General features: G+C 42.0%; 1 protein-coding gene across 1 annotated transcript in view; it reads right to left on the reverse strand.

Moving 5' to 3' along the window:
• Nucleotides 1-13,103, reverse strand: part of ABTB1 (ankyrin repeat and BTB domain containing 1) — a 43,142-nt gene that overhangs the window by 2,566 nt on the left and 27,473 nt on the right. Inside the window, exons 9-11 of the mRNA XM_066616828.1 lie at nucleotides 9,476-9,574; nucleotides 8,393-8,560; nucleotides 2,797-2,997 (exon numbers count right to left, since the gene is read on the reverse strand). Of these exons, the coding sequence (XP_066472925.1) occupies nucleotides 2,797-2,997; nucleotides 8,393-8,560; nucleotides 9,476-9,574 (468 nt within the window). The remainder of the gene's footprint in view (nucleotides 1-2,796; nucleotides 2,998-8,392; nucleotides 8,561-9,475; nucleotides 9,575-13,103) is intronic.

The following is a 13,103-nucleotide window of genomic DNA, read 5'->3' on the forward strand; positions in this document are numbered from 1 at the left end:
CATTTAAATCAGTGGTTCTCAAACTCTCGTGTATCCTCAAACTTTTGTGTATCCTCCAACACATAAAGTACAACTTTTCCACAAGTAGGTCCAATTCAATTTTGCTTGAGAAAGAGCAGGTGTATCTCTCTTGCCTATCTTAGATATGATCTTGGAGAACTTAGCTCTGATACAGATGCCACCCATATCCATGGTTCACAAATCCTCCCCCCACCACGACTGTGCAAATATCTGGTCTCCTGTTGCAGCTCTCCTGTCACCATTTCCTTGTTGCCTGCATATGCTAACAGGAAGTGAGTTGGAGGACTGAATCAATGTGACACTTATGATAGAGTTTAATGTCATGTTGTTTTCAGTCCTCCAACCTGCTTCCTGTTGGTGTTTTCTGTCAGCATTTGCAGATAGCACAGAAACAGCCAGATACAGGAGACAGTGACAGGAGGGCTGCAATAAAAGACCAGACAAGTCATTTGCATTGGGAGGGATTTGTGAACTGCATCTTGTAGGGTTTACTGCTATCCACAGTGGCAGCTGGAACCTATCCCTCAAAGATAAGGGGGGAAGCCTGCAATGGCAACAGACACAGGAATGTCTGTCTATTTGGGAAATGACTCTTTTACTCCATCTCCTAAACTGCTCTGCACAAAGCTGCCCCCCTCCAGCCTCAAGCTTTCATCACTCATAGAACCATCAGATATATGCTGCAGAAACGTTGGCACAAGGTACATGCAAGTAGTAGCATTTCAGCCGTTGTATACCAGATCTACTTGGTCAGAGCACAACTAGGGATAATGGCTTATACCATTTCACTAGCCACTGTGGTTACTGATGCAACTCAAGAAAACAATTTCCACAGTAAACCTCTAATGAAGAAATAGGGTTTTATAACAAATGTTTGCAGTGAGAAATAAGCTGGCAACTACACAAATTAAGAGACCCACCCAAGACATACATGATTGTATTCCAATCAACCCACATTTCCTAATTCCAGTACAAGACTCCAGCTGAGAAGCTAATGCCAGTAGCTTCTCATACCAGTATAAGCAATGTATAGCGCAAAAAAAGGACTCCCAGCAATCTTAATCTCACCATGTTAAGTGGTAAGCTCTCATCTTTGTTCAAAAATCAAAGGCATCACTGAAACTCAGTTTCAACCCTGTGTCAAATCAATGAACTAGTGCTAGTTTTTCTCTTTCTTTCAAGAGGAGAGGAACTTTTATATAAGAGAAACTGCTCAGAAATTATTTTCTTCAGTGTGTTTTCACAGGCAGGAAAAAATTTCACAACTCTGTCAAAGCTTGTTAAGTAAAGAATGTTGCAGCTCATGTGGGAGTGCTAATTAGAGCCATTTATAAAAATCATTGAATTGACTGAGTTCCAAAATGCTTCACAGATGCAAGATTGTGACTGTCACGTGGTTCTGTCCATACTACAACTGGACAAGAATGAGGTCAGAGATAGAAGACGGTCTATTCTGCTCTTCTCCAGGGACAGACATAGGTATGACTGTGTATTACTACTGCTTGTTTAAAATGTCCATGATTTCGAATTCAATCTGCTCCAATTTAGTTAGAGTAATTGAAATAGCTCTTGCAGATCTCTGAGGGCAGTCAGTGTTTAGATAATTCCAGGTTAATTCAAGAGGGTGTGTGCATTCTGCATGTAACGTAGTACTGCATATAGTAATTCATGTTGCAGTAAAAACCATCTTCTAACCTTGAGGTTTTCAAGCTGGGGCGACATGACACCCCAGCCTGAGAAGCCCTGCCTCTGGCCCCTTAAAAAGCAGGGGAAGACAGCAACACAATCCCCACGATCACGCTGCTGCTGGGGATGGGAGGGTTAAAAAAAATTCCTGCAGCAAGAACAGGAATCCTGCGAAGTCCGGGGAGCCTTCCACAGGCTCCATGCACCTCCAAACATCTAAAAATAATGAAAACTGGGCACTTCCAGTTTTCATCACAAAATCAGAAGTGCCTGTTTTTGTTATTTTCAGGTGTTTTGAGGTGCAAAGGGTTCCCACTCTCTGAACCCCACAAACCCTCCAGGACTCCTGTGCTGGCTGCAGGTGAGAAAACTCCCCCATTATCCCAGGAAGCAGCGCAATCCTGGGGATGGCATGGCTGCCTTAGCCCCTCCCCAGCACACACTTACATCCGGTCCCAAATTCCTGAGGAGTTTGAAAACAACAAGGTTGTGGAATGAGCTGGTCCTTGTAAACAAGATTTCAATCTCTGAATATATGGTTCTTATTGATAAGCGAATGTCTTTTCATGGAAGCCTGGTGTACAGTCACTTGCCAATTTGAAAGACATGGGGTGCCAGGGTATACAGAATAGTAAAGTGATATACATGGGGAGTGGCTATATCCCTCTTAATTACACCAGGAAACACTCTTATTTTTTAATCACATGGCTACTAATATGTACAATTCCTGCAGGTAATGAGGGTAAATTTATAAGGCAGGCATAATTCAAAGCACAGATCTATGACCTGCAGATCACATGATTAGTCCCAAAAGCTCATTGCACCTATTAACAGCACTAATTATATGTTTTCAGATACAGGAGTGAATTGTGGGAAAGCTTTACTATCTCTCACTATATCATGGGAAGTAGCCCTTCCTGTCATTTCTGAGCACTCCTTGCTATTCTGCAAGCATCTTCCCCTAAAGAGATCATAGTGTCAATTTATTGGGGATATGGCTAATCACTATCAGGTCTAAAGAACTGACATGCGCTATTTGTTTCTTGGATGCCCCAGTGAACTCATCTTTAGGGAGGGTTTTCCCATTACCTTCTCAATGATTTTTGCCATGTACTCTGTGCACTGGTCCTCCAATCGTGTCAGCTGAAACAGCTTTGCAATCTTCCAGATGCCGACAACACTGTCCTCATCAAGAATCTGGGCCAGGGTTCTCCCACACAGACGTTTGAGCCCAGGTAACAGGTACATATCTGCAACATAGAGCACCTCATAGGCATTTTCTGGAGACAGCTGTTGGGGCAAAAGAAACAGGTTTGCATGAATAAAAATATACATCCTGCCTGGGCATCAAGTCCCAACTGATTGCCAAAATTGTGGCACCCATTTGCGGATGACAAAGACCTGGCTGATAACTAGCTTATGTCTATAGACTTCTATAAATCTAAACACACACACATACCCAACATACACGCTTACTTTACTTTTGTTCTGAAATCCAGAACAGTAAACAGATTCTACATAATCATTACTTTTGAAATATGCTCCTGTCTGGTAACATCACTAATTGTAAGTATCTGCGGTGATCTGTTCCTGGACACCCCCCTTCCAAGGATACCAAAAATCAGCAGATAATGAAATCCATGGTTGAACCTCATAGGACCTCTGAACATGACTGTAAGCACCTTCTGGTCGCATTCAGAGATGTTCTGAGGCGCAGGGAGGACACATATGCCTTTCTGAAGGCTCTGGGAGGTCCTCTTAGGTCCCACATCGTGGGCTTGCAATCCGTGGTGAATCAAATCTACAGATGATGAGAACCAACCTGTAATCAAGTACAACTCTTTGTGCAGTTATGATGCAATGGCCTGACAAGGCACAGAAGTCACAGCTAAGTTGGTTTTAGGTATTGCAAGTGAATATAATAAGGGAAGTGCTGACCACAGGCAGGAGTGTTTTCAAAGGAGATAAACATCGGTTCTACAGTCAGTTCATGGTGTGATTAAGCAAGTTGCCAGGCCCAGAAAAGGAATTCACTTAGCTTAATGTTAACTAGCTTCAAGCTGTTTACCTTAGGGAAGATTGTCATCTGTATTAGAAGCTCTCTAATAAATTATACATGCTATTGGATAGTTTCTGTCTGCCTAATATGGAGAAGAAAAACAAAGATGCTTAATTTTTTAAACCCTGGATATTCCAACTTCTCTCAAAACTACTCAAAGTTTGGTTGCAGATTTTTGTATGATGATCTATATTTTGTCATAGGGTCACTGCACAGATAAAAGATTGAAAGTTTTCTCAACTATAAATTCCTCCCCACAGTGCTTTCTGAGAATATAAAAAAATTACAGGAGTGGTAACGGACACAAAGAAATTAAACATGAAGCCGATCTCGTCTGATCTCGGAAGCTAAGCAGGGTCAGGCCTGGTTAGTACTTGGATGGGAGACCGCCTGGGAATACTGGGTGCTGTAGGCTTATACCATAGTCTTTCGAGACTGAAGGTTGCCAACCGAGGATGAAGCAAATTAATCATTACAAAACATCCCTGACACACACGGTTTTTTGACCACTTCCTACAACACAACATTTGCTCACAGACAAACATGTGAAGGTTTCATTGGGAGCATGCCCCAAACAAGGATTTCTAATGCAGACTGTGATGGTCTTCAAAGCCACAAGGTATTCCCAGCCCTGTGTCTCACAATGCTAATGCAGAGGCCAGGTAGCAGGAAGGTGTAGGTTGCTCAACCGATTCCCCGTCTAATCAATCCCCCTGGGGAAATGTCACTCTCCCCAAGGCTGTTCAGGCTACTCAGCGGTAAGGGAAATCCATCTGCTTTTATTGATTCCTGCTTCCCTGAATTGAGCCCTGGTATTAATATTAGGCTACAAGGTTGAGTTCTGCTTCTTCTGTACAGGGACACTGTTTGCAATGATTTCCATAAATACATGCAAGTGCATTATGGTAGGATGTACCATTCACTGAGCTTCTGTTGAAGAATCATCATGTGACTGGATCAAACTAACACTAGATTCACTCCAAGGGATCACTTCTGAATACATTATACAGATGGCATCATGCCAAGAAGTATTTGACAGCTATGCTTACAACAGAAGTGTTCTAAAAGTCATCTCAATGATTTCAAATCCATTACTTCATACTGGACCAGTGCTTGTTTTGTTTGCTAGTCAAATGCAGATAAGTTAATATGTGCATATACAAAAAACAATATTTTACCCATTCTTCTTCTTTCCAGAGAGCTCACATCATGTATATCCATCACCTACTTCTAACAAATTCAGTCCTAGGAAATCTGGCTGAAGTCTTGCTAGTTCTTCATAGTGTTTAGTTCTCTGACTTTGGCATTTCCTATCCCCTCCCCCTTTAAGCTACCCATCCAAAGGCAAGGAAATTCCAGATCATAAGGCTTATCTGACCTTTTCGGTTGCCTTGCCTATGCAAATCCTTGATGGTCACTTTAATTGGGACCATGTGTCATCAACATGAGCCCTCTTGAAAGTAGCTTCACAGCTGCTCATAACCAGAGGCGGAAATGCTCCTGTGTGTTCCCCACAAAGGATTTTCTGGACTTTTATTGTATAAAAAAATATTATTCCCATAAATACATGCAATGATTCCCATAAAGAATCCAACAAAAGAAACTGAGGATTACAATCCACTACTGCAGCTGTGAAGTTCGCTACATGTCCAGTGAACTGGTACAAGTTGCAATAGAACAGTACAGGTATACTAGCAATATACGAGGAAAGATGACTTAGGAGAATGACAAAAGGTGAAATTCACAGCAAGGTGTACTCAGAGGTAGTGCAGATGTCCTGTGCCATCCCCCAAAACATTCCATAGGTGTGACTGCAGAAACAGTCACAGAGATCCCACTTCCAGGTGGAACACAGGCAGGTACCATTTCAGCATCGACTCTTATGTAGTCAATCACAAAAATGCATGCAAGTCCAGCAGGTATCTACATGCGCAAGTGTGTACCTAAGAACTAGGCTAAAAAAACCCTCCCTAGGCTTAAAGGAGAGGGAGTGGGGAGAGAAGGGGAGAGTTTCAAGTCTGCTTCATCTAAGTAAAAACTAACAAAGATGGACCAGCTTCACTTTTGCCCTGCACAGCAGCAGATCAAAGGGAAACAGGAAGATGTGTGGTCTTACAGAATATTTCATAGAGCAGAATGTGTTCCCACCATGTTCTATCCCTTGCAGAAAAGTATTACAAAGCCCCAGAGTGATGTTTCTTCCAAACAGATTTGTGGGAGAAATTCAGAAGACAGCCAGCTGAGCTCGCCAGACAGAAAGTTATTCTCACAGCTTCTTTTTTCTTTTGGGATGTAACATGATGATACATAATCTATTTGAAAAGGTTGTTGTAAGGCTGAAACACAAAATCAAAACAAAAAGGTTTTCCTTGGGAAGAGCCAGCCAATGCCAAAAAGCCAATGAAGAAAGAAAGCTGCAGCAATTCCTCAGCTCTGGAAGAGTTCCTGCTTTCCAGAAAGCAGTGCCTCTGCACTCAGAGATGTGCAGAGGAATGGGGCTTGCTTGCTGCATGACAGGAGTGCGATTTCTAGTTCCTGCACCACCTGACATTCCACCGGCTGCTGCCAAGGTTTCTAGTAACAGCTTCATCTCCAAGTCTTCCTTGCTGAAGGGCCTTTGCTGCTATGCTCAACAGACCCACCACTCATCGCTCGAACTGCTGATGCCGACAGGTCTAATGCTTCCATTCTGCAGCAGAGAAGTCCTGTTATCATGGGAGAAGACGCCAACAGGCGAACAGCTATATCCTTTCTGACAGCATGGACGCCACACCCTGAAGTTTTACATCTACTATGTTGTACAGGGATTCTTATTAGCAAAGCCTACTATTACTCAGGAAGTTCCTAGGTTTCCTACACTGAAACGTGCTAAAACCACTATGCAATAGGTGCAGTATTCACACCACAAGATTTTGTCCCCAGTTTAGGTGCAGCAGCAATTTCTTCTGAATGCTACAAAGCAGTACAAACAGTACTTCTACGAAGGATAGAAGTTATTTGATTCGTAGCCAGCTTGCTATATACTGCCACTGCCCTCTAGTGGCAGAGTGGCCAGCCTCAAGACTTCATTGCTTTCAAGACTTACGCAAACAAGCACAGTTGCTGCTCATGTACAAGTTCAACTACACATGCTTGGCAAACAAGCAAAAACAGAGAAAAACAAAAATTTAAATAGTGCAGGCAATTCTGTCCACCATTCCACTTACTAAATACATGCCTGAGAGCAGAGTATGAAGTTGCTCTTCCCTCTGTCAGTCTCAGTTCCTGCCTGCCTCTCAATTTTTAAAGAGACAGTATGTTTTTTCAGAGGCAATGGATTTTCAAGAACCCCAGGGGTTCTTATTAGAAGTCAAACTCCCTGTAGCGTTTGCAGGCTGAAGAGGTGTGATAATCCACCGAATTACCCATGAAAATAGCCAAGGTAGACCAAGAATCAAAATGTAATTAGTTTATGAAAGGACCAAAAAAGGGGGGGGGATTAAAATGAGGAAAGAAAGAAGGATAGTATAAGTACAGGCAGGCTAATGGGAAATGGCTAAGTTTGGCTGGAGCACACAAAAGTCTCCATCAGACAAGGCTACAATCCTAGACACTCTTTCCTAGGAATAAGTCCCACTGACCACACCACAGTGGGACTTATTTCTGGTAGACATACATAGGAGTGTGAAATGAATGTAGTAATCATTAAATGTCCAGCATATGGAGCTGGGATGATGGGTTACCCTCCCCCAGCATCCCTGCATTCAAACCAAACTTTGCCTGCTTGCTGGAGTCACTTAGCAGACAAAGCAAAAAACATAACTCAATGCAACATAGCTAGTTGGCTCATAGCTTAAGCTACTTACATTGCTCAAGGAATCCCCAGTCATTCCACTTGTGAACTGAGTGGAATGGAGTTGAGTGAGTGGGTGCTCCTCTCTGAGCTCCCAATGAATGGGCCACTCAGGCAACTGGCAGAGAACCACTAACATTTCCTGTAGGTTTGGAAATATGCAACTTTGGTTTGATGACATCATCAAGTTACCTGATTATAGGAATGAAACCCACTTGGTCACTCCATCCCACCCCTTGACTTAGATGGACAGGTTTGGCTCTCCAATCACTAAGCACGTGCCAATCCTGGAGAGGGGGTAGCCAGTAAAAGAAGCCAAATCCACAAAACAGCACATGTTTGTTATGTAAATACACATGCATAAAGCCTAGACGCCTTTAAAAGGGGATTGGACGAGTTTCTGGAGGAAAAATCCATTATGGGGTACAAGCCATGATGTGTATGCGCAACCTCCTGATTTTAGGAATGGGTTAAGTCAGAATGCCAGATGTAGGGGAGAGCACCAGGACGAGGTCTCTTGTTATCTGGTGTGCTCCCTGGGGCATTTGGTGGGCCGCTGTGAGATACAGGAAGCTGGACTAGATGGGCCTATGGCCTGATCCAGTGGGGCTGTTCTTATGTTCTTATGTTCTTAATGGAGTTTCCATACAAAGGACAAAGGCTGTTTGCAATAGATGCCCCAGCAGCTTTTCAGGAGCTTCTGGGAAGGTGTCTAAAAATACAAAAAAGTAAGCAAAACTAGGGGAAAAAGAACAGGGCATTTAACACAAAATGGGTGAATCATCTAATCTCACCTCTGTGTCATCACTGTAGATATAATAGAGAACCCTGATGAAGATCTCTTCCGAAATGTTATGAAGAGTCACGACGGGGATGCTAGGTTGGGTCTGTAACTCTTCACTCTCAGAGAAGTGATCCTCTATAAGGGCTTTGAAATAGTCACTTCGACCACAAAAAAATGCCTGCAAGTAGAAGGGAAAATAGGTTTGAGAGAATTGAAAAGGAACTCCTTCAGAAACAAAGCAAGTGGTGGGGCCCAGTGACTGCTGTGGAACCATAAAATAGAAAACCAAATACATGACACTGTCATCCTGAAGACCAGTTCCAAAGACTAATTTTCCTTTTCTGCAGCCACACATATGTGTAAACTGCTAATCAGCCTCACAGAGACACTGAAGAGTTCTAGCCATCACATCAGTCAATTCAGTCACAAATTCAGTAGATCTGGGACATTAAAGAAATCTACAGTGACAGCCTCATTTTCAGATGGAGGTTCCATTTCAGGCAGTTGGAGGTCTAGAATGGCTGTTTTCAGTGTCTCACAATACTGCAGTTGTACAATTGGGAATAGTAAACATCAAATGCCTCTCTATCCTGAAATATATTGGAAGACCATTTAGCTCTGCGAACTTTGGAAGTTCTCAAAGCTTGACTGAACTATAAGAGAAAAAATTACTAATGCACATATTTATGGACCCAGCCCCTTCCTTTGACAACAATTGCACCACCATGCAGGCTGCAAGCTCCCACTGGCAGAGCCTCTTGTAAGCTGAACATTTTACTACACTAGTTGTAGCTCATGAGATAAGGAGCTTGCTTACAAACTGCAATCAACAAGTCTGTGAGAATTTCTTCAGAAAGTGCTTTCCCCTATTTTAGCTTAAAAGCAACAGAATACTTGCAAGCCGGGAAGATGGGGGGGGGTCTGGTCATTCCCTTATAATGCACATTCTTTAATCCATTTCTGCCCAACCCACAGGTGTACACATTTGATCCCTGTTGCATATATGCAGCATTGGGCAGAAATGGCTTAACTATTATTGGGGGATGCAAATAACATGGGAGCCCTCGTAGGTTAAAGCAACGGAAGCACATACCTTGTGGCACAAGAAATTGTAGTCTGCTACTCGGAAACACACATCAGGACAGCTATTGAAGTTGTCAGTGCTGTCAAAAGGCAACTCTCCAAAACCTACCTACATTAAACAAGGAAAGTTATATTATAATTTCTCCATTAGGCCTACTATACATCTAGAGACAATTTAAAATGCATCACCCACCTTGTAATAAAAAAAAAACATTTAATTTTCTATCTGAGCAATAAATCTTAACACACACAACCCTCAACATTCTAGACATCTGAGTGCATAAGTCCTGGCAACCTTCAAAACTTCTACACAGAAATATCAGTGAAAAAACCCAGTGGCCAACTACAACAAAGGAAGACAAGTATGTGTTTTCAAAAAGATGCAGATGCAAGCTGGGAACTGGGAATGATTTCCTGTCACATGTCTTTAAACACATGCGTAGCATTCACATATCTTTCTAGCAACAGAAAGAAGCTTGCTGCCAATATCTGAAGTTGTTTCTCAGTGAAACATGCACTCATCTTTTCCCCTAATCAAGGCAGCTTTAAAATGTTCATTTCAATAAATGGTAGTCACCATTATCACACAAGATGAAGGCAGTGACTGCATTCCAAGCCAAAAGAAAATTAAAGCAATAGTTTGTTTATTTATATTTATTAGTAGAATTTATAACCCGCCTTTCCACTCCAGAAAGGAGCATTCAAGCTCCTGAAGGTTTCAAGTGTGATATCAAAAGATGGCATTTCTGTATGCCTGTAAATGCCTGCAGGCAAAACTGCCATGTTCAGTAGATATATACTGCCCTAGAACAGTGTTTTTCAAACTGTGGGTTGGGACTCATCAGGTGGGTCGCAAGCCATTTTCAAGTTGGTTCCCATTCATTTCAATATTTTATTTTTAATATATTAGACTTTGAAGCTAACAGGATACGTGACTGCATTTGGGGAAATGTGACACATCTGGACTACTATGTTTATACTTTTAACAATGATAGTAATTGAGACTTATTCCCGGGTAAGCGTGGGTAGGATTGCAGCCAAGGATTGTTGAAAATTGTCCTGCTTGATGATGTCACTTTTGGTCATGACATCACTTTTGTTGGGTTCTGACAGATTGTCATTCTAAAAAGTGGGTCCCAGTGCTAAAAGTTTGAGAACCACTGCCCTAGAATGTTGTCCAGCATAAGACTTCCATAGCATTGAATATCACAATGAATCAGTATCAACCAACATATTTTTCTTAATACATCATAATAATAAACTTTAATAATAAACTTTATTTATATCCCGCCCTTTTCCCTAAAGGGACCCAGGGCGGCTAACAACATAAAAAAAACACATTTAAAAACATAAATTAAGACAAATAGCAGATAAAAACATTAAAAACACATTAACAGCGACCTTAAAAAACAGTAGTCAGATTAAAAGACAGAATAAAAAGAGTACAAAAGAGCAAGTTACAGAGGAATCAGGCCTGTAAAAACTACAAAATATGTAAAAAAAATGTTAAAAAGGCCAAAGAATCAGAAGGTTTGTGTAAACAGCAGTGTCTTCAGGCCTCGCCAGAAACTCTCAAGAGAGGGAGCCGTTCTCAAGTCAAGGGGAAGGGAGTTCCATAATGTTGGTGCCACTACCGAGAAGGCCCTATTTCTTGCAGCCACCCCCCGGACCTCCTTGGGTGGCGGCACTTGTAAAAAGGCCTTCTCTGATGACCTGAGAGGGCGAGCCGGATTGTACGGGAGTAGGCGGTCTCTAAGATATCCTGACCCAGAGCAGTACAGGGCTTTAAAGGTCAAAACCAGCACCTTGAATTGGGCCCGGAAACGAAAGCATATATATTAGCATCTCTGTTTTATCAATAAAATCATTAGCCACAGAACTCTAGTGAGTTTGCTACACCTGAACTAGATTCAGGACTTCTACACTGAGAGAGAGAAAGGGAGAGAGAAAAACAGAAAGATAGAACAAAGTCACAATTCATCACCTTTAAAAAAAAAAAAGCCAAATTGAGTTTTTACATTAGTTTCTATTTCTGTATTGTAATTTCTGTGTCAGCTGAAGAACACAGCCATCTCCCATCCCTGCCTAAAGTAGGAATGCTCTCAAAATATTGAATTATCTTTACACACAAGAATATTGTAATAGGATCCCAAAGGGGAGTATACACACATTCCGCATTCATATCAAATTTTTTCTGAGGATTTAAATCTGCAAAAGAGTGCCCCCAAGCATCCAAATTTTCTGGCATGGGAACATTTTGAAAGGGGGGAGGGGAAGTTGAACACAAGTACGTATGTGTGTTTTCTCTTCCCACCCCCTTCAACAGTTTCTAACTAAATCACACTTGTGCCATTTTCTGGCTCTTCATTAGTAAGACATATAGAGAATCACAAAAATGGAGAAGCCATTGCCCCTATTTTCAAAGGAGTTGCTATCAAAATAATGTCAGCAAAATGAACAGGTTAAAAAAAGCAATAGGTAACAGTACTGTCTTGAGGTTGCTTATACCAGAAGAACCTTGCTTCTTCTCCAAACATTTTCCAAGAGAAGCCATCAAACTGAGGAAATTCATGAGGCTTCCTAACTTTGATCTAGAGACCATACCATCTACAGGCAACAACTGGAGAAGTCACACCTGACCACAGTTATCCACGGTCAAAGTCCAGGGGTTTCAAACTCATTTAGTACAGAGGGCTGAATAGCATTCATGATGCCTGCTGAAAGTGGGAAGGTGATGTGATTAAGCAGGAAGTGATATCATAAAGCAGGTCATGACGGGAAATAAAAGCTTTTTTCTCACTTAGAAACTCGTCAGCTGCAAATGACAGAAAATACGCAAATCGTAATCATATTTTCAAGATACAGGAAAGCCCAATTATACAGGCCAACACACATTTTGCTTCCTTAAAAACGTTACACCAATTCCTGGGTATATTTGGGGTTCCGATTCCAAAAATGGCATCCGTTTCGCCCTATCACGTCTAGTTTTGGAGACATGGCATAGCCTCTTTAGTGAATGGTTCAAGCAGCTTCCTCATGAGGAAATCTACACTATGGCTTCCTCATGAGGAAGCTGCTTGAACCATTCACTAATGAGGCTATACTATATCTCCAAAACTAAATGTGATAGGCCAAAACGGACGTCATTTTTGGAATCGGCACCCCAAATTCATATTAAACCACCATAAAGTTTGGGAAAAACTTTTCTGACCCTCAATTTTGTAGGCCTGTGTTATCATGTGGGCTGCTCTTTTAGCAGTGATACCTTAGGGCAGTTTAGCAGCTGATGACAGTGCTGGGAGAGCCTGAGGACTGGATAAAGAGCTTCCAGGGACCTCATCCAGCTTGCGGGCCATATGTTTGACACCCCTGGTCTAGCCACCCCCACACCAGAATACTGTAACATACCTGTGTGGGATGGTCCCTGAACATAGCTGAGAAGTTTCAGCTGGATGAAAATGTGGCTACATGATTTAACTGGGGCAGCTTAGTGAGAGCATATTACACCCCACATTACTGAGCCTGCGTTGGCTATCAGCATGCTTTTGAGCTCAATTCAAAGTGTTGTTTTTGACCTAAATGGTTTGGGGCTTGAAAGTCTACCTTCTCTAGTAGAAATCCTTCATACAGCCAGAGCA

Source organism: Tiliqua scincoides, chromosome 2, assembly GCF_035046505.1.
Source record: "Tiliqua scincoides isolate rTilSci1 chromosome 2, rTilSci1.hap2, whole genome shotgun sequence".
Lineage (NCBI taxonomy): Eukaryota > Metazoa > Chordata > Lepidosauria > Squamata > Scincidae > Tiliqua > Tiliqua scincoides.